General features: G+C 36.7%; 1 protein-coding gene across 1 annotated transcript; it reads right to left on the bottom strand.

The window, feature by feature from the left end:
* Nucleotides 1–19998: 19998 nt before the first annotated feature.
* LOC133523131 (uncharacterized) lies at nt 19999–20646 on the bottom strand. The gene has a single exon (XM_061858642.1). It carries the CDS (start codon nt 20644–20646, stop codon nt 19999–20001), a length of 648 nt encoding a protein of 215 aa, XP_061714626.1.
* Between the last annotated feature and the right edge of the window lie 2644 nt (nt 20647–23290).

The following is a 23290-nucleotide window of genomic DNA, read 5'->3' as shown; positions in this document are numbered from 1 at the left end:
GGTGGACCAAAAGAGAGGCAAAGCACAGCGGATGTCATTTCAGATCTAGAGCAGAGCCCAACTGGGGAAGTACCTCCACCGTGGAGGTACTTCACTAGACGTAGTTTAAGGACATACCCGGGTCCTAAATAAGCCATATATTGGCTTAAGGATTTTTTCTAGTGACTTCATCGATTCGGATCCTGTTTTTTTTTTTTAATTTCGCTTTATAAAAAAATCACGAACATAGGTCTACATCGCACTTAAAGCATTTGTAACAATGTATGCACAAAAGCAAAAATTATAAAAAATGCTTCTTTCAATTTTATTTTTGATGAACTCATCGATTACCTCTTTGTGTTAAAACTTACAACCAATTAAAATTCTGCAGTGGCAGCATGGTTCCATTTTTATCACTTGTCACTATGCCCGTCACTTTCACACTTACATACTTGTTAGAACGTGACAGGCATAGTGACAAATGATGACGAGTGGACCATCTTAGCCCTACTGAACCATGATATCCGTGATAATGCTACTAATCGGTTTTTTTTGGCAAACGAGTAGACGGATCATCGGCCTTTAAGATGTCTGTACGCTCTTTTCTTGAAGGTTTGAAGACCGTATCGGTCCGGAAATACCGCAGGCGACAGTTCATTCCACAGTTTAGCTGTGCGAGGCAGGAAGTTTTTGGAGAAACGCACAGTTGAGGACTGCCAACCATCTAAGTGGTGAGGATGGAAATGTTGGCTTGTATGTGTAGTCATTAGCAAAAAGTGTTGAAATAACGCTATGAATCCTACATCATCATCATTTAAGAGCGTGGCTCTTGTCGGTAGAGTATACGTCAGTTTTCGCGGTCCTCGGCCAAGTTCTTTAGGTCCCAGTTGGACACGACATTTGCTTCCCCTTTTGGTTGCTGCGTGTAACTTGCTCGATGAATCCTACATCCAAGAAAAAAGAAACTTTGTTTAGAAATTTTCTATACTGACGAAATTGTTTTGCTCTTAAATAAATAAATAAAATAATCATTATAGGACATTATTACACAAATTGACTAAGTCCCACAGTAAGCTCAATAAGGCTTGTGTTGAGGGTACTTAAACAACGATATATATACATATTAAATACTTAAATACATAGAAAACACTCATGACTCAGGAACAAATATCCATGCTCATCACACGAATAAATTCCCTTACCAGGATTTGAACCAGGGACCATCAGCTTCATAGGCAGTTGTTGCTCTTGGCCGCAACAAGTGTTTTTTAAACATTGACTGACAGGCGTTTTCCGTGCCGTATTAAAAATAAATTTTTATGAAGCGGCAGAGGTTAATTCGTTTGATCTCGCGAAGAACGGAGCAAATAAATCATTATAGCTGTTTCTTTTTATTAAGTTTCTGTGAAAGTGACGCGAAATTATTGCCTTATCGAATAACCGTTTATGTGACAGTTGCCATTAATTCTTTAAGTGTTTTGCTGTGGTGTATTTAAATTAAGTTTAGAGATATTTTAGGATTATTTTTCATTCTCGAATATGTTTGAAATTGATAATTATTATCTGTTTTATATTTATAATATCATTTGGGTCATCATTTATCATCAAATAACTGATTTTAGTTTTTGTTGTTTACAGTTACATTCCAACAAAAAATATTACACACTTTGTAATATTTATTGCATGTTAATATACGCAAGTAAGTATGACGGGAACGAATAGTACTGATTGACTAGCACGTTATCTTTTCGCGAATTAGCAAAGTAATATTTTTTGTTTTAATTACTATGAATTTCCGCAAAGTAACGCCTGCTTCTATTCATTAGTTACATTATTTAAATTTTATATATTTTACGCACTTGCAATCACGGTGGCCCAAAAATGGCGTGAACCACCTAACGTTATAAAAAAATCCTAACGCCAAGCACGCTTTCAAAATTGGGACAGAAATGGAATGTTCGTGCAATAAAAACCGGGTGATATTGTTATCAAACAACAAGTTAATGGTTCTCTTTTGTGCAAACCGGCGCCCGCGTTAGTGCTTTCATTGTAACAGAAACGTGTTTTCAAACTATTTTGTTGCGCGTAAAAGTGCCGCGTGAAATTTTGATTTCATCTCTATTTAATATACCTTTGTATTTGAAATATTTTCCTGCTCAAATAATTGGACAATTATTTTATCGCAGGCTGTTTTTTTTAATTTTATATGATTATGTATTGTTGTTGATAGAATATTTTTACTAATCAGAGATCAGATGTCTAATAAGCTTCGGAAACCGCTATCTATAAGTAGATATGTAGCAAGATTCTTTGTTACTGTTGACATGTGAGAAACAAAAAAAAATAACAAATATGTCATTGACAGGATAAAATTAATTGACAGAATTTTGACAGAATGTTATAGTTTAGCTTCAGTGTATTTAATTATATACCGTAGGTCCAATTAAACCAGACAGATTTTAACTACGCATTCCTGAGGTCACAAAGGGCAAAAAATGTTATGAGTAGGCCAAATTCGCCAAAAAAAATTTCTGCACGCCGAAAAAAACTTTTTGCTCTTGTTTTCAACACGTTATTACGATTTACACCTTGGTAAAAAAAATCATAACAAAGAATAAATAAAGTTTTTATTTTTATTTACAGATAAAAATTGCGAGTTTAATTTAAAGGTCTTGTCAGTAGTCATTTTTGCTCTTCATCTTCATAAGTCTAAGATGAAACTATAAAATTGTCTGTATAACTATTGTTCGAACATACTTATACAAGAGTCTTGTTTTACATGACCCAGCCACAAGCCCCCTATTCCATTAAAGTCAACAGATGCAAAGAATGTCGTGCAACATTTATCCCAGCAAAATCTTGCGGCTTGCGAATTAGACGCATTCGCCGTCTGTCCTATAGAGACCTCGAAAGGGGACTGCATCTGATAAGGCATCGCCGATAGGCCCCTTCTTTCGCGACACCTTTGTCATAACAAAGGATCTGTTTTGGCCTCTGTGGCGTCTGAATGGGCTTGCAATAACCCAAAGGCCCGCGAGATCGGTAGATATATGCCCTTCCAAAGATTTATTAATCTCCGCTGGAACAATGAGATTCGGGCACCTGGCTTTTTTTTCACGACACTCGAGTATGCGAGCTTCGTGTTCGGTTGCATTGAGAGTTGTAGTTTTTTAGTTTTAAAGTGGAGGATTGAAGGAAGTATGTTATTGAATGTGATCTTGGGAGTGCAGTGTAGTGGGCATAATGATGGTAGTAATAAAATGTATTTATAATCTTTTTTTTTTTACTAGTGGAGACGTTTCCCAATGAAAGTGTTTTATAACATGGGTAAAATAAATTTAAAAAGTTGTCAATTCACAGTGGGTTCGTGTTTGGGGTAGAGGTTGACCAAGATAAGTTGGCAGCGATTTTGATAGCCCAGAGAGTGCACGGAGAAATTTTGACGTTTACTTGACACTTGCACAGTCTGGGCTATCAAAATCGCTACGAACTTATCTTTGTATGAATCTAGCACAAAACCTATTCTAATAATATGAGAGGAGGCCTAAAACAAACAGGTAGGACTTGAGATGCTGATGATGGTATATTATGATTATAAAAATATGTCTAATGATAATTATACATAATTTAAGGTATTGTAAAAATAACTGGCTTTCAATATACTTACATTATTTCATTCCGTCAGCCAATAAGCTCAGAATCTTACTTAAATTGATGTGGTTTAAGATTTAATGAACTACCCACTATAAAACGTGCTACAAACTTTTATTTAAAGGTCCATTATATTTTCGTTTTAACCCCTGTTCATGTGGGCAAGTGTAATTTATAAAGTACTACAGCTAAACCAAACCCAAAATAATTAATATTCCTACTAGAAACCACATCCTTAGATATTCTAAACCACCCAAGCGATCAAGTTTCTCATTTCATTTGTCTAGATCGCGTGCAAAGGGACAGCTGTAATCAATAAGGTTTTTATCTCGACATCGCAAACGCAGGAATTCTTACACGTTCGTTCTGTGAAGCTAGAACTTAACACTTCAGATAATAACTAGAGATAACGAAATGCGTTAAGGGTTTAAATGAAAAGTCCGAACGTGATGTTTGGTGCATCAAATTAATCAAGAAGATACGATTGTGTCTTAGTCGTGCCCCGGTAGCGAGTGACTTTCTTGGCTTGCTGGTAGTTTTATGCGATTCTGTGTAATTCATTTGTACAAAAAAATTTGTAAATTGTAAAGGCATACAATAAGTGTTAAAGACCGCCAATATTTCAAACTCCAGAGAGAAAAGTTGAAGTTATATGACACACTTCGCTTACCGTTTCATTTGATACTAAATGCCAGTTCACAAAATAGTATCTTTGAACTTATAATATATTTTTTTAAACGGATACTTCATTTCTGCGAATAAGATCGCGAGTTATTTTATTGATTAAAATTGTAGCGTGTAGCCAAAAAGTAGGTACCTTGAAATATAATTTTTAATTTCCCAATTCGTTATTTAAATGGTTTTACCTACAATACAATGAATAGAGCAATAATTTATAAAAGCCCCCTGTAATCGCAAGTAATAAATAACAGCTACTGCATTTAAAGCTGTCAAACCAAGTGCACATTTCATAGATTGGACATCAACATCAGCTGCGCGACTCTCATCAAAAAAACGGCGTAACTGACAAGAATTTCGTTGAACATTAATACATTTTGGATTTCGAAGCACCGTTGTATAGTGCATCTTGATAACGTACCCACATTTGGCAAATAAACCTCAGCGGGAAGCCATCACAATATTTTAGTGAATATGGCTCTATATTGTCGACTATGAGGTTTTTTGTGGCGTCATCGAATGTCAAACAGAATTCTGCGTTTTGCCTCCAAGTTTTTCGATAGTTCTCAGGAACATTAATGAGATAATTTATGGCAAACAAATAAGGAATTTATGTAAGATATTCGACGATAATCTGACGACTGCTTGCGTGGTCATACATTAAATATGTAATAACAATTACATACTTATACTGAAGCCTTTCCTTTTTTTATTTCTTTCGGTAATAAGTAAAGTTGTAGTTATCCATCCGAATTAAATAACATCAGAAAACCATTCAAAACATCCATCGACAATATTCAAATCACAAAATATTTCAAAAAAGGACAAAACGTAGATATAAAGTCGCATCTAAAACCATTCACGAAAACCCTTCCTTTTCTTTCATATTCCAAAAATATTAAACCCGTTTCCACAATATCACAAAACGAGAAATTTAATAAATCCATTCTGTTTTGATCACTCCTCTTGTTCCCGGAACATTGCACAAAAGGGAACCACGAATAGCCCAAATTCGCCCAAAAAACTTTGGTCTCGTCCCACGGATCACTTATATCTATGTAGAAGGAGCATTACACCTTATGATAATAAAAACATACTAAAGAAACCGTTCAGGTTCTACTAATTACTTTGCATTGGCGCGACATTACTGCCGACGCCGACTGCACTTGCTGCCGCAAATTTTTCAATCGAATTGGCCGACATACCCATTTTGAGTGTATTTCTTTTAATGAAATCCCTAGTAGGCAAACAAGCAGACGAATCGCCTGATGGTAAGCGATTACCGTTCCCCGTGGACACCCACAACACCAGTGGGGTTGGACGTGCTTTACTGCCTTTGTGGGTGGGTATGGGTGGGTGGGTATACGCTCTTTTCTTGAAGGTTTCAAGGTCATATCGGTCCCGAAATACATACCGCAGGCGACAAATCAGTCCACACTTTAACAATGCGAGGCACGAAGTTTCTGGAGAAATGCATAGTTGAGGACTGCCAACCATTTAAGTGGTGAATTAGTGAATATTTTTTAATTATAAGTATTGTACTTAACATCAAACTTGAAATTCAAATGATAACTAAAATGTATTCCGTCTCTTTTGACACAAACAAGTGAATTTTAAGTAAAACGGTGTTTATGTGCAATTATGAATGCCACATTTAAAAAAAATAAAGATCTATAAGCTTAATTTTTTTTTAAATATCAAAGCATTTAAAGTAGTCTTACACAAATCGAACTAGCCCTAGCTTAAAGTAAGCTCAAGAAAGTTTGTGTAAATTAAATAGAATTAATCGACATTCATGCCAATATCATTTCTTCCTATTCGCAATTCTACACAGTCTAAATTCCTCACAGTAAGTATTTAACCACATTCGCTATTGTGCACAGTCATTATTTGTGTACAGTAGCGATTCAGCCTTTTCGCAATTCTGCACAATCTGAATTCTACACAACGGCATTTCACCACAGTCGCTACTGTGCACAGTCATTATTTGTGCACATTAGCGATTCAGCCTTTTCGCAATTCTGCACAATCTGAATTCTACACAACGGCATTTCACCACAGTCGCTACTGTGCACAGTCATTATTTGTGCACATTAGCGATTCTCCCTGTTCGCAATCTCGCACAATCTTAATTCTACGCAATATCATGTGATAATAATATCATTATTTATTTATTAGGATAATGAAAAGACGACTAAAAGCTAAAAAATATAGTATATATTCTATTAATAGAACATTATTACAGAGGCCGGGATGAAAGGGGTTGCCGGCCGAATGCATATAGTTATGAGGCAGGCAACCTTTTTTCACGCCTAGGTATGTATAGTGCTTCTCTCAAACTAGCAATGAAATTAAAAACAACTATTAAATAAGAAATATTGTTTTCAATTATTTTTTTCATTTCTGAATGTCATGATGCTGTGTTCCTATATTTGTGAAATGAAAATTAAAAAATAGTACTTAGTCGGCCTAGGCCTTTAATTTAATTGCCGGCTTCTTGGATGTGCTCCGCCCGAAACGAAATGTTTGAAGCCTAAAATACCGAACAGAATGACAATATTTCATTGCATGCTTGAGAAAATGATATTGCGTAGAATTAAGATTGTGCGAGATTGCGAACAGGGAGAATCGCTAATGTGCACAAATAATGACTGTGCACAGTAGCGACTGTGGTGAAATGCCGTTGTGTAGAATTCGGATTGTGCAGAATTGCGAAAAGGCTGAATCGCTAATGTGCACAAATAATGACTGTGCACAGTAGCGACTGTGGTGAAATGCCGTTGTGTAGAATTCAGATTGTGCAGAATTGCGAAAAGGCTGAATCGCTACTGTACACAAATAATGACTGTGCACAATAGCGAATGTGGTTAAATACTTACTGTGAGGAATTTAGACTGTGTAGAATTGCGAATAGGAAGAAATGATATTGGCATGAATGTCGATTAATTCATTAAATACACAAACTTTATTGAGCTTACTTTAGGGCTAGTTCGATTTGTGTAACATAGAAAACATCATTACTCAGAAAACATCTCTAAAAAACACAGAAATAAATTCCTTTACTAGAATTCGAACCCGAAAAAACTGTTGATACGATACTCGCAGCAAATCTCGCTTGCACCATTTTAATTAAGGTCGAACAAGATGCAAACTGAATGATGTCAAAATGAGATGAAATTTAAATTAAATTGTACGTTGTAATCAGCTTTAATAGATTAACTTAGGCAATTGCATTATACAATCCTATTATAAAAAAGTACCTACGTGCAACGGCATGTCTTAACTTTCGTAATATTTCGTGAAAGCTATAAATATATAAAAAAAAATATTGTACCTACTTGACATATTATTACACAATTTTTTAAAATATATTTTGTTGATGTGTTATATAAATTACTAATATAACGTGGCACATGTAAATATATATAAATGGGTTTTATAATGACATACTGAAACTTTTGACGTGTAACACTATTGTTTTATAAGGAAATAAATGAAGAACGAAAGCAGAATCTACCGGAGGTAGTCTATGGCTCGTCCCAAACCTCAACCTTTTGTGTGATCTCATATTAAACCAAACCGCCCTTTCCCGAATTTATCGCCACAGAATGATATGATGTCTTTATGTCCCACTATTGTATGGCACTTATCTGATCTTCTGTATTATGTTTAATGGTTAGAAGTGAATGCGTCTATTTTTAAATTCATTGTTTGCATGTGTTTAAGATTTAGGCTTCGGAAAATATAATGGATACAAGGGTTTTGTTTATTCTGTTGTCCAGTTTGAAGTTGCAAAGTTTTTTTTTATAAACAATTGGGGATTCTTAAAGCAAACAGAAGCATGTATAACTTTGGTGAGCTGACATTAAAAAACCTATCATTTGGTAGATAAAGTTTCCTCTGTGGTTTGTCTATGATTATCACTTATATTGTAACTTTGTGTTTTTAATCCAATCTTATAATGCAAGTTAAATCTTATACGCAAGTTGGGGATCAGCTTTAAATAGAAATGCTTTAATACCATAGCGAAGTAAACAATTCAATTTTATACTTTTGTTTTGGTCTAAATTTAATGTACGTTGATATCGCAACAAAAGTCCGAAACCGCGCGCAAAGAAGATTCGAAACTTCTAAAAGTAAAGGTATTCTCTATGCACGCTGCCATCAAATCACACAAGGCTAGAATAAAATCGCGGTATTGTGGCACTGTGTCAGTGAAATTCTAAAACAGTGGACCGAATATATAGTTTTTGTTCCCCGAGGCCAATTCTGTTTTTTTATTTTATTTCGATCTTGAGCCGTACAGTCAGTATCACTACTAGCGGATGACACACAAGTTTTTTTTTATACTACGTGGGTGGCAAACAAGTATACGGCCCGCCTGATGGTAAGCAGTCTCCGAAGCCTATGTACGCCTGCAACTCCAGAGGACTGACATGCGCGTCGCCGACCCTGACGCTCGCTCGGCACCCTCGTTAAGCTCTGGCAACTTTACTCACCGACGATCACAACACTATGAGTAGGGTCTAGTGTTATTTGGCTGCGGTTTTCTGTAAAGTGGAAATACTTCCCCAGTTGGGCTCTGCTCTAGATCTGGAATGTAATCCGCTTTGCTGTGCCCTACCGCACAAAGCGAGATGACATTCACAGTGCCCATACCTTTCTTTTGGACGTAGTCGTAGTAGTATGAGGATATACATGTATTCATAGCTGTGTCTGCTATCCTAGAATACTTTTCCAAATAGATATATATCTCTATAGTCTGCAATCAAAAGTATCTGGTATAGTCTAATTGTTCTAAATTTAGAGACACCTATTTTTGTTTAAATGTTAGAGAATAGGTACTTTTTGATGTGTCGTCTGATTCACTACTTTTGATGCAGTCACGTGACCAATAAGCGCTACCATTTTCGTGCTCACCAGTTGGCGCCACTGTAGACAGTGGTCCAGAAAACAGCTCTCAAAACTCTGCTATGCTCATTTAAAATAATAATAATACGTTCTAATATACACAAAAGTATTTTAACGTCTACATTTGGCGTTTTTTAAACCTGTACCCCTAGTGTAAATTTATCCGATAGCAAAACGTGACGTACGCGTTTGCGTTAAGTAGCGCCCCTAGCGGCGAAATTAAAAGAATTACCCCTCATTTGCGTTAGCTCACGCTGATTGGTGCACCGACACGTCGACTCAAAGTTTCCAAACAAGATGAAAACCATATTTAATCAAATTGCTAAGCCAGAATCGGCGCTTGTATCTAAATTTCTTTTAACCGCGAAAATGGTCGGCCAAATTGATAACTCTGCTAAAATATTTTGCGAACAATGCAAGCCTGTGGTTTTGCTCATGATGAAAGCTTCCTGGTAGTCGATTGTAATCTAACGTTGGATGTTGAGGATGGGGTGGTTAACCAGAAATGTGAAAGTGCAGCGGTGAATCAAATTGGAATTGTTGAATGTGATATATGGAGAGAAATTCCGAGAAGTGTAGTATTCGGGATTAGGGATCTAAGTAAGTAAAACCACCAAGATAGTTAGACCAAGCAAGATAGATTTATTTTTATTCTGAACCTACCGCCCTTTACTCAGCTACCCACATATATATTTATGATATACTTGTATGTATAGAAGGTGTAACAAAAATATTGGGGATCCGGTTATAAGTAGAATAAAAAAATTTTTGAAGCGAATTTTTTTGCCCTTAATAAGGGTTGGCGGACTTGGACGACCTGCCCCATACGGCCCGATTCGATGTATGAGATACGATAACGATAAGTTCTGGTTTAGATAATTTCTCATTTAGATATCGTTTGTACGTCGTATTAATGACAGAAGCAGCTCGAATCGGGCAACCAATGTCATTTTGACGTTTGAAATATTGGGATCACAGCGGAATCGAAATAAACGTCAATTTTGACATTTCGTTTAGTTATCGATTTTTTAAAGATCTTTCCAAGATCTTAACCGTGTCTTAATCATTCTTCGAATCGGGCCGATAGACTTACTTATTGTCATAACTTCATAAACACATTTGCTACCAGAAAACGACTCCCGTTCCCATTTACCATGTTAATAGTATCACAATAAAACGGTGTTTTCATTTTCTTAAACAAAAATATAATAACAGAATTCGTATTACTAAAGCTTATATCCCATTTCAAAATTAGCTGTCCATTAATATCTCAAAGTAAAAACGACTAAGTTTATACACGTTATTAAGGCACATACGACCTTTGTTCTTTTAGCAAAAGTTCCGTCTGCGGTCGTCGGCAAAACTGTCGATTAGTATGCGGCAGCGGCTGTCATCACCGAGACCTCATTCGCAAACCTAAAACATCCAGCATAAAGCCTGACCTGCATTCACGAACAGTTCCTAAGAACCTCGGTGTCAAGTTAAAGTGGTTCTTTGTAACTGGTAAGACAGATGAATCGCAAGTTTTATCGAATGCGTTTCCAATATTCGATTAATTTATTTTTAAACGCATTGTTTACTCTTTTTTGCGGTTTGTAAACTAACCGCGGACCACTGAAACGGTTACGCGTTTTGTTATTGCTTGGATGTGTCGTTACTGAGTCAAGATGCGGTAAGGAGCGTTTTGTTTTTATATTCACATTTATTTACAAGAGTTTAGTAATATCAATACGTGTTTAGTTTCTTTATTTGATAACCGCTTGATTCTATTTTATTGTAATTTTATATGGTTGATTATTTGCAATTGTCTAAATGAATTTACTCACGGTCAACCAAATGGAATTATCGCATATACTAGCAGTAATAATCTTATGAGTCGCACAAAACTATGTATTTGTATGTGTCTCTCTGTTGCTGAAAGGTTAGCTGGAAGAGATCCCTTAAGAGGAGAAGTTCGTCTTTGTACACATTTACTGTAGTGTAGTGTCTCTCTGTGTTACTTGTTTTGTGCAATAAAGTATATACTACTACTATTTTAATTAGCCGCCGCCATGAAATCGGACTTACGATACCATTTTAAAAGGAAATTCTGGAATAACATCACATTTTTCATAAATAATAAAGAAATATTACAATAGTGCTTCAAATGTCAATTTTGTTGAGCAGATTTTTGACGTTTGCAGTAGCAATGTCGGCAATATGACGCGCTGTGTATTGCTGCAGCGGTATCATGGTTCCATTTTTATCACTTGTCACTATGCCCGTCATTTTCGCGCTTAAATACTTGTTAGAACGTGACAGGTATGGTGACAAATGATAAAGAGCCGACCATATTAGCCCTACGTGTATAGTTTCAATTCGAACAGTACTTTTAACATGTTTCTTAGTTTGATTTGCACATTGCCGAGAAGTTTAAATGTAAACAATAGTTCTTGGTATATTATTATCGTTCTTAAAAGTTGTATACTTATTGCTTCTGCGCTGTAATTAATGGTTGACTGTTAAGTCAAATCAAGTGGTTTTTCTCTCTCTTAGAACACTCAAAACGATTCGCGACTACGACGTCAGGTTCATCCTTTTTTTTATCAATCAGTTCAACAATCAGTCAACAACCCTATTGGACTTACACTCTATTGTCCCTATTTTGCTTGTTTGCTTATCCGTTGCTGTATGTACAATTTTTTTTTGCGACATAAATGTCTTTTTTGCTCAGGTTTAGGGTTTGCACGATGGATTTCAAATGTATTGGAAGATTCGCGGATCTGGATCCAGATTATTTCATACAATTCGGATCCGGATAACAAACCCTACTACTGCTACTTAATGGCGCAGCGACCCAAAATGAGTCTTGGCCTCCGACACGAGTACACGCCAGTTCTCTCGATCCTGTGCCATCTCCCACCAGTTATATATAGGCTTGGACATCGCCCCAGCGATATCGGGACGTCCGATAGTTACAAACTCTACTCAGGCTTAATTTTTAAAAGATAAGTACCTTCCCAATTTGCTCTGATTTGGCCTCGAACCAAACTAGGAAGGTACTATGTTAAAGAGACCTCTCTTATTTAGGTAACGTTACTAGGGCGTGCCCTCTAAAATATTTTCTATACAAAATCAGATCTGGAAACGGGAAGTCCAAGTCGCGATATAACTATATAACCTTCCCAGGAATTTAATTCCAAAGTTGGAGCGGTTTTATGTGATCGAATAAATTCCTAATTCGACTAACGGAACTTAATGAAAACGCCTCCGCTGCAACTAAATTGGGAAAGCCAACGCGGGGTTTTCCACAATTATTTCACCTGGTGACGCTAAGTCTGCCTAGATAAAGTGATTCCGCTTTCCCAGGAACAGCGTGTTTCCATTGTTTCTCACGACACCAAGGCATTTTGAGTGTTTTTAACGATATTTTGTGAGTTGCGGGCAAATATTCAAACGATGGTTAGCGTTAAGAAGTATATTCAGATACATTTTGCTTAGAAATACAATGAAAATATTAACCATACAAAATAATTCAGCCCGCAATGTAAAGCAACACACAAGCTACGAGATATGAGCTTTTTATAGTAACTCAACGCTTTTTTTTAATACCACGACGGTGGCAAACAAGCATAGGGCTCGCCTGATGCTAAGCAGTCACCGTATCCTATGGACGCCTGCAACTCCAGAGAAGTTACATGCGCGTTGCCAACCATTTAAAAAATCTGTACACTCCTTTTTTGAAGAACTAGACCCTCAGGAAAACCTCGGCAGGTAGCTCATTCCACAGCCAGAGCGTCCGCGGGAGGAAGTTCCTCTTAAACCGCATAGTGGGCGACCATTTAGATCCTAGGGTGTGACGATAAACACCCTGCCGACGGCGGGCAGTGCGATGATAGAAAGTAGCCGTAGGCATCATGTCAAATAATTCTTCAGAGCACAGCTCATTGTACAAGCGGTAGAACACACATAAAGATTCAGGCTTATTGCCAGTTACTATAAAAAACTCGTATTTCGTAATGTCGTGTCATGTTATCTCTTGTAATGTTTGCAGTAGAAGGTACATTGCTGCTCGGTAAATTTTCCGGGGGGGAGGTTAAGTGTGCGAGGGAGGAAGTTTCAGAAGTAATGCATAGTTGAGGACTGCCAAGCATCTAAGCGGTGAAGACGGATAATGTTGTCGCATAGAGGTATGGCGGAAATAACTGGCAGGGATTATAGTAAGTATATAAACCAAAACTCGGCATTTTAATTTCCTCGAAAATCAAAAGACTAATGTTGGTACGTTAACAGCAACTTTACACTGGTAGATTCTGATTATCATCATTGGCCATAGCATCTTGACCTCATCTTGACAGATGATTGTTACAGCGACAGTTTATTAAGAAGAAGATGTCCGTGCACCGCCGGAGATCTGAGATGCGGCACATATTTTCCTGTGGCTGTAAAGTCCATTCGCAGCACGGCACTTCGCGAAGCGTGAATCTGTTGATGGTTCCTGTGAAGTCCGAAGTCTTTTCTGTTTAAGATCATCGAGCCAGACTTGGTCACGCTTCGCTATGCCGTCATGTAAAAAGTTACGTCATTCCCCTCTTTTAAAGGGCTTCCGTTTCCCAGGTTTTCGGGTCGATGCAGAAATTCTTAAAACCAAGTATCGGGCATCCGACTGGTCTTTTGGTGTATGCAATTTCACTAAAATCACTGCCTCGTGGAAGTCTATCTACGTCCATACGTAGTCACCTGAAGAGATCGTATAACAAACGAAAGGGTTCTCGACATTGTCGTCTGTTGCAGTATCACTGCCACCCTAAAACAGCGAAGGTTGCGGTGGCTAGACCATGGTCTACGTATGGACTCAGATTCTGATCAGAAATAGAGAAAAAACTAAATCCACGTATGGCTAATGGAACCACGCACGTTCAGAATGTAGTTCAAACCGATCGCGTAATTAAACCAGGAGCTTTTAAGCTACAGATCGAAATTATAGAAACCAGTTCCGATTTCCTTGCTTAACTATCTCATTATTGAGCAGTTAATCCGAACTAAAGCTTCTTTTATCTAGTTTATATCCACTGGAATCTTCGGCCAATTTAAACAGATACTGGTAAGACGTTCATTAAGTTATATGGTGTTTTAGGATGCAACGGATCTGATTGGAATTTAGTCAGGGGTTTTATGTTCGTAAATCATTATGTGTGAAGTCGTCAATGTCAAAGGTTTAATGTGGTTTTTGAGAAAATAAATGCCACTATAAATCAAAGCTGACTAAAACGTAAGGAAACACTTAGCGAGCACTTTCAACTTGGTTATTTAAAAATTACCAATCATTCGACCGGTCCGGCCTAGTGGGTGACCCCGCCTATGAAGCCGATGATCCTGGGTAAGGGCATTTATTTGTGTGATGACAACGGATATTCTTCTTGAGTCTTGTGTGTATAGTGTATATATTGTTGTCTGAGTGCCCACAACACAAGCCTTCTTGAGCTTACCGTGGGACTTAGTCAATCTGTGTATGAATGTCCTATAATATTAATTTATTCGTTCGCCTGGTGACAGACGGACAGACAGACAGACAGACGGACGGGCAGCTGAGTCTTAGTAATAGAGTCCCGTTTTACCCTTTGAGTACGGAACCCTAATGAGACAACACAAGACTGTGCCTCTTTTCGCGGTCCTGTGCGACTTATTAATATTGTAGAATAATTTTTAAGTAGATGTCTTTATGCACATATATTTAAACAATACATCGTTTACTAACTAACGAATAGAAACTAGTAGTTGTACAGACAATGTTAGCGCCTAAGCGGCTACCGCGATAGCGTAAAACCTTTCCTGACAGCCAACCGTTTACCAGCAAAGGCGGAATTTCTGGATATTACCATAAGCGAAACATTACTGTCTGCCTAATGCCGTGTTTCAACATGCCTTAGCTTTGTTAGGCATACGGGACAGATCACTAGCCAAACAGATGGGGCATACAGAAATAAGTTACTTACCCTCAAACTATCGGCGCTCTCATACTACATATAAACAGTGTGTATTTCTGATAATTTTTAATTCATTTTTAGCTTCATGGCGCATTGGATACGTCAGTAAAAGGCAAAACGGTATCTCTTAAACAACGGTATCTCTTCCTACGACAACTTAAGAGTGAAAGAAATAGCAGTTGTGGCTTCTGATTAATGTGTACAAATAATAACTATGGACGATCGGTCAAATAAATTTCGATTACGTTGATAATCTGAGTACAACCTTTTAAGAATAGGCTATAGCCCGGGCTCCATACTATGCCCAATGTGATTTAAAAAGTCGCATCCACACCTTTGAATTTCTTAGCAGATTTATACAAACCATATTTTATCCAAAACTTTTTCCTGTAATTTCCTTTGACAAAGCATTTTAGTAAATCGAATAATATTTCGCACATAATACATAATATCTTTACTTCTCCAGAAACTCATTGGTAGTACCAAGTCAGTGTTTGAACCAAAGCTACCAACGCCTAGGATTCTATCGGAGGTAATCTCCGACAAACGGTCATGACCGTGCACACTAAGCCGCTCAAGTTTCCACCTTTCACCGACCGTCGTTCAAAACTGACCCGTATCTCAACGCCATACGAAATGTAAATTGTGAGTTTTAACCGTCCGAATGTATATTTGAATAATGTAAACCTGCTTTGACGGTCCGGGAGATGACTTGACATAATACTGTATGGATACCTACATGCTGTTGAGATTGATGTTCTAGAGTTAGAACAGTATGGCTCGTCTGACGTTTTCGTTTATGGATAGGTTACATAATATGGTCAATACGGGTAAGTGTGGCTACGGGATAAGTTTATCTAGTCTTTATTCACATTGAGGCCTGTACCCCTAGTGTAACTAAATTCGATTTTGAAACGTGACGTACGCGTTTGCGTTTAGCCTCATTTTGTATTGGATTTAGAAAGAGCGCGCCAAGCGGGACGTTTTGGAAACTCAAAATCCTATACAAAATTAGACTTAACGCAAACGCGTTCGTCACGTTATGATGTCGATAAAATTTACACTAGGGGTACTGTTTACATATTAATTAGTGCTTATTGGTAGCGCATACATTTGTTTTTTATTTATACTTACACAAAAATACTTAAATGGTGTTTACATAATTATATTCCGCCAAACTGAAGACAGTTTGTTGGCAGATAAAGCGGTCTTTAAAAACGTTGTGTTCTACCCATTTATAACCTACCTACTTATAACTTATACTCTACTTAACTAGAGCGGTACAGTTATAAAAAAAAGTAATATAAATCCATTTATTTCATTTCATTTCTTTATGCCATACAATCAATAAAATATTACTGTTACTACTCATTACTATTATTATACATATCTAAAAGTTTAGCTTGCAGTCTTTTCTTATGTATTTGCCTACGACTATACTTTTCTACGGTTGGGCTTAATTAGTTAAGTATTTTAGGGATTATATGTTTACGCGTTCCTTGGCCATAGTAGTTGATGCTACTTTAGCAAGTAGCTTTTCGTTTAGTGACAAATGTCGCACTAAACACTAATGTGTAAACAGGCCCCGACATGAAGGCCAAATAAACTTATCCCGTAGACTCACTTATCCGTATTTTTATTACATGATTTAAATTTCATTTGTGCATTGTGTGTCATTCAATTTGACATCCGAATTTGATCTAATGAGGCGGAAAAGTGGTTATGAATCATAAAAGACAATCATAATGAACACGGACCTATACACGCTCACGTAAAAGGTATATTAAAACAATTCGTTTACCTTGTTAAAATAATTTTAAATTCACATAACAATTAAACAAGTATACCGGATTTAATATCTACTTCATCTTTGGATTATTTCTAAATAATGCTAAAACTAGGTAAAAAAGTATAATAAAACAGAACAATAATAGAATCAGGTCCACACTATTCCCCGCACTATCTCGAGGGATCGCAGAAGCGCAGGTTACAAATTATTCCTCCCACATACTTAGGTAAGTGCACCTGAATCAATCAAATCACATATTCGTTCCGCCATTACTCGCTCATAAGCATTTTCTTTATTGATTTCGTGATTTATGAGACACTAATACTCTATGCTGATTCGCGTTGGCTACAGGTTATTATCGCGGAAATTTATTACCTACTTAGGGATGGTGTGGATTTTATGCGTTACTGGTGATTGATTCGAGTTCTGGTTTGAGATAAAAGTTTTAACGTGTTTCTGGATTTCTTGGAAGTCAAAGGTCAAGTGATAAAATGAGAGAGAAATTATTAATTTCTCTCCCCATCATCATTGTACATCTTTACAGATGATGACAGCGCGACTCGTGGCTATATAAACCGATTCTTGAACGGCATAATCGCCCACATTTATGACAAGTAAAATGAGGATCTGCACCAAGGTTTTATCATGGTTTCGCGACCTCTTAAAAGACTGTTCCTCCACTCAACGCGGTTTGCTGCGAGGTCTTCCCATGAGTCATGAGTCTCTCCCCATACATAACACGACGTAAACAGAGATACATAGGTGCGTGACACAAATTTGCAAGCTGTTTTTGTTGTTTGTCGCTAGCAGGTACCTAAGCTTCGACAATCTTAGGTAGTAGGTAGTTACTTAATCAATTTTTAGTACATCGCTCAACCATATGCTGCTTAGTACTTGTTTGATCAGACATCAGGATGATCCGAGAGATTCTAACTGAGCTCCCAAAACTTGTAAATATTTTTATCGATTCCTTCTCTATTTCTTGAGCAGACGCGTAGCGACATCTACCGTAGGCGTACCACAATTATTTAAGAGACCACATCCGGAACAAAATTGAGAAATCATCAATAATATTGCGCTACCCCATAGTCGCATACTAAATTGATTATAGACTAAACAGCCTTCATATAATCACAACTGACTATGGAAGATTTAACTAGAGTTGAAAATAGGCCTTGATCTTTATAATCATTCATCATCATCATCATATCAGCCTTTTATTGCCCGCTGCTGAGCATAGGCCCCTCTTCCAGTACGCCACATATCTCGATCCTCTGCCAATCTCATCCAAAAGTGACCCGCAATCTTCCGAATGTCGTCCACCCAACGAGCCAATGGACGCCAGGCACTTTCGTTAACATTTTGGCCCACCTACCATTACTGCCTGGCAACATGTCCCGCCCAGCTCCATTTTAATTTGGTAATGACGTGTCCGACGTCTTGCACCTTGGTGCGACGTCGGATCTCGACATTCCTCACTCAGTCTTGAAGTTCCAATAGTTCAACATAACCTTTTCTTCAACTATCTTACAAAATCTGAACTCTTTAAAGCCGCAAAGGTAGCATTTAGCATAACGACGTAGGCTTCCTAATCGATTATTCAAATGGCAACCTTTGCATGTCTCTTGGGTCACTCATTTTGAGTCATTATACTTGATTGCCGATCGGCGGAATTACTGCTACTTAGTAACAAGTCCATCGCAATTATTGCTAACTATGCCATAACTGTTTGGGTTTTTCCATAAGTTTTACAGGATAGAAAATAAAAACTGTGTCAGTACTATCTGTACGTATATTACAAGCTATATCGAATAGTGAGATAGTGACGCCTATGAAGCTAATGGTGAAGACCTGTCTGGCCTATTAGTGGGTAGTGACCTAGTGACCCTGCCTATGAAGCCGATGGTCCCGGGTTCAAATCCTGGTAAGGGCATTTATTTGTGTGATGAGCACGCAAATTTGTTTCTGAGTCTTGGGTGTTTCCTATGTATGTATTTATATATTATACCGGGTGTTTCCTATAACACGAGAAAATAATTAAACCATATATTGTACTCCTAAAACGATATAGCTTTAGATTAACAACTTTTAAAAATTATGAAATCTTTTTATTTTAAGTTTTTCATACAAAATTAATATTATTTTCAATGTACGCTGACATCAGTGTGTTTGACGTTGCTTGTCACGCTTTGAACGTAACACGTAACAAAATTCTCAATACATTTCGTCTTAGAATTAACTTCAATGTGTAATAAAAAATTAAAATATAAGTTATTTTTAAAAGTTGCTGAACAAATGTTGGTGACTTAGAGGAGTACAGCCTACAGTTTAATTTATTGCTCCTGTTACAGGAAACACCCGGTATATATCGTTGTCTAAGTACCCAAAACACAACTTTGACTTCCCACATTCGCCATAACTCTTCATGAAAACTACACTTACATGGTTTATTATGGTTTGAAGCATGTCACTCCATCCAAATCCAATTATTTGTAATTAATAGTTTTTAACAGGCCCAGAGCAAATTTATATACTTTTATCTAAATTCTTATACGCTTCAAATCAACCAGATAGAATCGAGGCCCATATCATAGTCAAAGTAAATAAGGAAACTTAATGTAGTTGCTTAGGTACCTTGTTAACGAATAAACATATTTATATTTCTATTACATGTTTAAATGACAACCAACGGCATATCGGAATTGATACAGATGTAAATTCCGTTTTAATATGGAATGTATGTACAGTCAGCATCAAAGGTTCTCTGATAGCTTAACAAAAATAAAAATAAAAATAAAATAAAAATTGTTTATTTCAGACATGTGTCTGAAATAAACAATTTTTATACCATATAAGTATTAGTAAAACTTAAAAAAAAAAAAAAAAAAAAAAAAAAAAAAAAAAAAAAAAAAAAAACTTAAAAAGACTAGGTTAGTTAATTTACATAAGTACTAAGTATAATGAGAACAAAAATTCGTGAAATAATTCCATTGGCAGAAGCAAGCAGTGAAAATAATTTATTCACTACTTGGTTCTACCAATGACCACATCAACCCAGTACTTTGTTAGCGGGCAGTCCAGGCGCTCCGCCAACACCCTCAGCATACAGTTGCTGCTGCCACGCACTCGCTTGAGCATCGAGGCAATTCTTTTCCGCCTTATGGCGAAAAAGTCATCCGCCCGTGCCTCGGCAAACATGCCTGATGCACTGCAGTGCTTTGGCAGCCTCAGAAGCATCCTGAGGATGTTGTTGTACTGCACCCTTAATGTGTTATAGGACCTCTGAGTAAAGCTTACCCACAGGCTGCACGTGTAAAAAGTTTGACAATATGCTTTAAAAAGTGTCAACTTGACTTGATTGTTACAACGTGCAAACCTGCGGGCAAGCATATTGCCCCTCACTGCCAACGCCCTTCTTTCCCTCTCCAGATCGCAATCGTCATTCAGTTCCTCAGTTAGCATGTGGCCCAAATACTTAAACTGTTTTGCTATTTTAAGAGGCTCGCCCCCCAGCATGATCTTTGGCAGGGTGTTTGGGTTATATTTTTTCGCCTTAAATATAAGTACCTCACTTTTACTCGCATTATATTTAAGACCATGCTGTAGAGCGTAGCCTTCACATACTCTGAGTAATATTCGGATGGAGTCGACCGACGGTTCCAACAGGACCATGTCGTCTGCAAAAAGAGATAGAATATCTCTAATTTTAGAACTGTCGAGATATATTTCTCTTTTTGGAAAGTATCCGAGGAAGGCAGATATGTAGTTTCATACGCTCCTATTGATGCCGCCTTATCCTTAACAGAAGCTTTAATATCTCTTGCAAAGCGTTACCCGACTCAATCGATTGAATCGTTCATAACAATAATTACCACATACAAAATAATACTCTCGACTCTTCTCACAGTAGCAGTTTTTTACTAGCCAGCATTTCATTTAAATAGTCATATGTAAACTCTTTGAAGCTGGCGCACAGATCAGCAAAACCGTGTTGAACATGACATGACGTGGGTATGACATTACTATTTCTGACTACTGTCACATGAAAATGCACGGCATCGTTGGTAAAGTCGAAACGTGCTCCGAACTGTTTTTATAATGTTCGAAGATATTAATGCTGCATCTGGTTAGGTTAGAGACTAAAATAAAATTTTAGGGTGAATTGTTGAAAATTTTTATGAACTATGGCTGTTGGCTTTTGTTTTTTTTTTAATACTTTAATATGCTCTTTGTAAATGATGTGTCCTAATATTATATAATAATAATATATCATGCTTCGAGCGCGAATAAATGCTCCAAAAGAAGGAGCTTGACGATTACGCCTGCCGCTTTGACATACACACATTTGAATACTCAGATCAGTGCCATCTAGCGTCCAATTTGAATACTGAATATATTATTATACTACGAGTATAAGGCATTAAGTCTACCATTTGTACTTATTTTTATTGTTATGCAATAAAGTTTAAATAAATAAATAAGTATGTCTAAGTAACTGGCACTATTCACGATAAAATAAAATAAAACTTAATTAAGAGTGCCAATAGACAGTGAGCAAAAACATATAATTAGTTTGGACATTATGAGGGAAGTATACGTGATTATTAATACAAAAAGAGAAAAGTTTTTCCTCTTTATTGACACAATGAAAAACTAGGTTTATATGTTTCCTTTTTATCAATATATCAAAAACAAAAATAAAATAAAAATCGAAACCATTAAACTAGAATATATTATTCGGAAGCGATCGACATCAAAATCAAACTGATTTTATAAGATTTAGGTAGTGGAACACGTTTTCTCCCTAAATGGAAATTCATAAAAAAAGGTACCGTTATTTCACTAGAATCGCAAAGCTATTTTTCCCTCTTAACCTATATGTATCATTATTAGTGCAATTAAGAATATTTACTTACTTACTTAGTGCTTTCACCTTTATTTATGGGCATTAGTCTGAAATAAATTTTTGAATTGAATTGAATTGAATTATACATAAATTACGTAGTTACCTAGCATAGCAAATCACATCATTATTTCGGCCCAGAATTACCATGTATTGATTGTCTATTATACTTCCCGAATGCACGTCCGTCATTGTGCCGGACGCAATCTAGTTGGAGTTAGTTGTGTTGATATGCAGCCCATCATTGTGCTCTCTGGATTGGATGGTATTGTGCCATCGATTGGACCTATTTATAGTATAGACAATGTCCCTGCAATAATACTGTGGTGGTTTGTGGTACAAACGACAGGTCATAGCGAGCATTGCTGGTGTTCAAGTTTAAATTCTATTATCTGATATATCTGTGTTTTATAAGATTCTTCAAGTTATCTTATTTGATACTTTATCGAGTAAGAGAAAGCGTCACAGCAGCAGGGGGTGATGGTTGGTTATTTGACAGAATGAGTTCATGATTGTAAATAATTTCTAGATTTGCGAGACATTCTACAAAACAAAATATATAAATCTTACATATGCTTATAGGTATTGCTTACGCACCTCCTACGTAATTTCGTCACTGAAAAAGTATTTAAAGATTCCAAGAAATTAAAGTCCTTAGGGTGTTAGAGGCAATAGGTACAGGGAATGCCAATCTAAACCACGTTTTAAGAGGATAGACCACGGCCGTTCCGAAACCACCTTTTCATACAAACGTAGTCCCCATTATCCTCTCTAGATTAATATGTAAATATTCTGGATATAAAAAAAAATATGACACAGTTTATCAACCACAGCTTCGTCCCTATGTTTGATATTATTCGATTCCTAAATTATTATAAAAGTTAGGGGCATTAAAAAAAATACTACATTGTTTTTGTGCTATTTCACTTATCGCTTGAACGTCCAAAAGAAAATATAATTGTACAACACCAGTGACTGCGTAATATGTAAGTGTTCAACACAGCCGTGGGTGGGTCCAGAAGATTTGTGGGTGACAAGCGTACCGACGTTATTATTATGTCGATCGACGTCGGATGGAATCGATTTGGAGGTGGTAAGTGGATAATTGTTATATTGTTCGATAAACGACAAAATTGTTCTGTTTTATGATTTATAAAGTAGTCTTTTGACGTATTTATAGTTATAACTTGATGTCGGTATGAGCCTTTGTCTGATATTTAGAACCGGAGCATGATTTGATGAATTTACAAAAAAAAATTGTTGGTCCTACTTTCGTTGTTTAGTATTCGAGTTGTTCTATGTTAAGAGGCTGTCAACACCCAATGTCCTTGAAATTGATGTTACTTAAACAGTTTTCTAAGAAAGACTATTTGTTTTAGTCAAGTAGGAAAAATATATGTTCATATTAATTAT

The sequence above is a fragment of the Cydia pomonella genome, chromosome 11 (assembly GCF_033807575.1).
Source record: "Cydia pomonella isolate Wapato2018A chromosome 11, ilCydPomo1, whole genome shotgun sequence".
NCBI classification, from domain to species: Eukaryota; Metazoa; Arthropoda; class Insecta; order Lepidoptera; family Tortricidae; genus Cydia; species Cydia pomonella.
Note: the sequence above shows the minus strand (reverse complement) of the source record. Positions and strands in the feature narration are given on the sequence as shown.

What these genes read in the sequence shown, in the direction of transcription:
- LOC133523131 (XM_061858642.1), bottom strand. Translation starts at nt 20,646, where the DNA reads ATGGTCCTGTTGGAACCGTCGGTCGACTCCATCCGAATATTACTCAGA.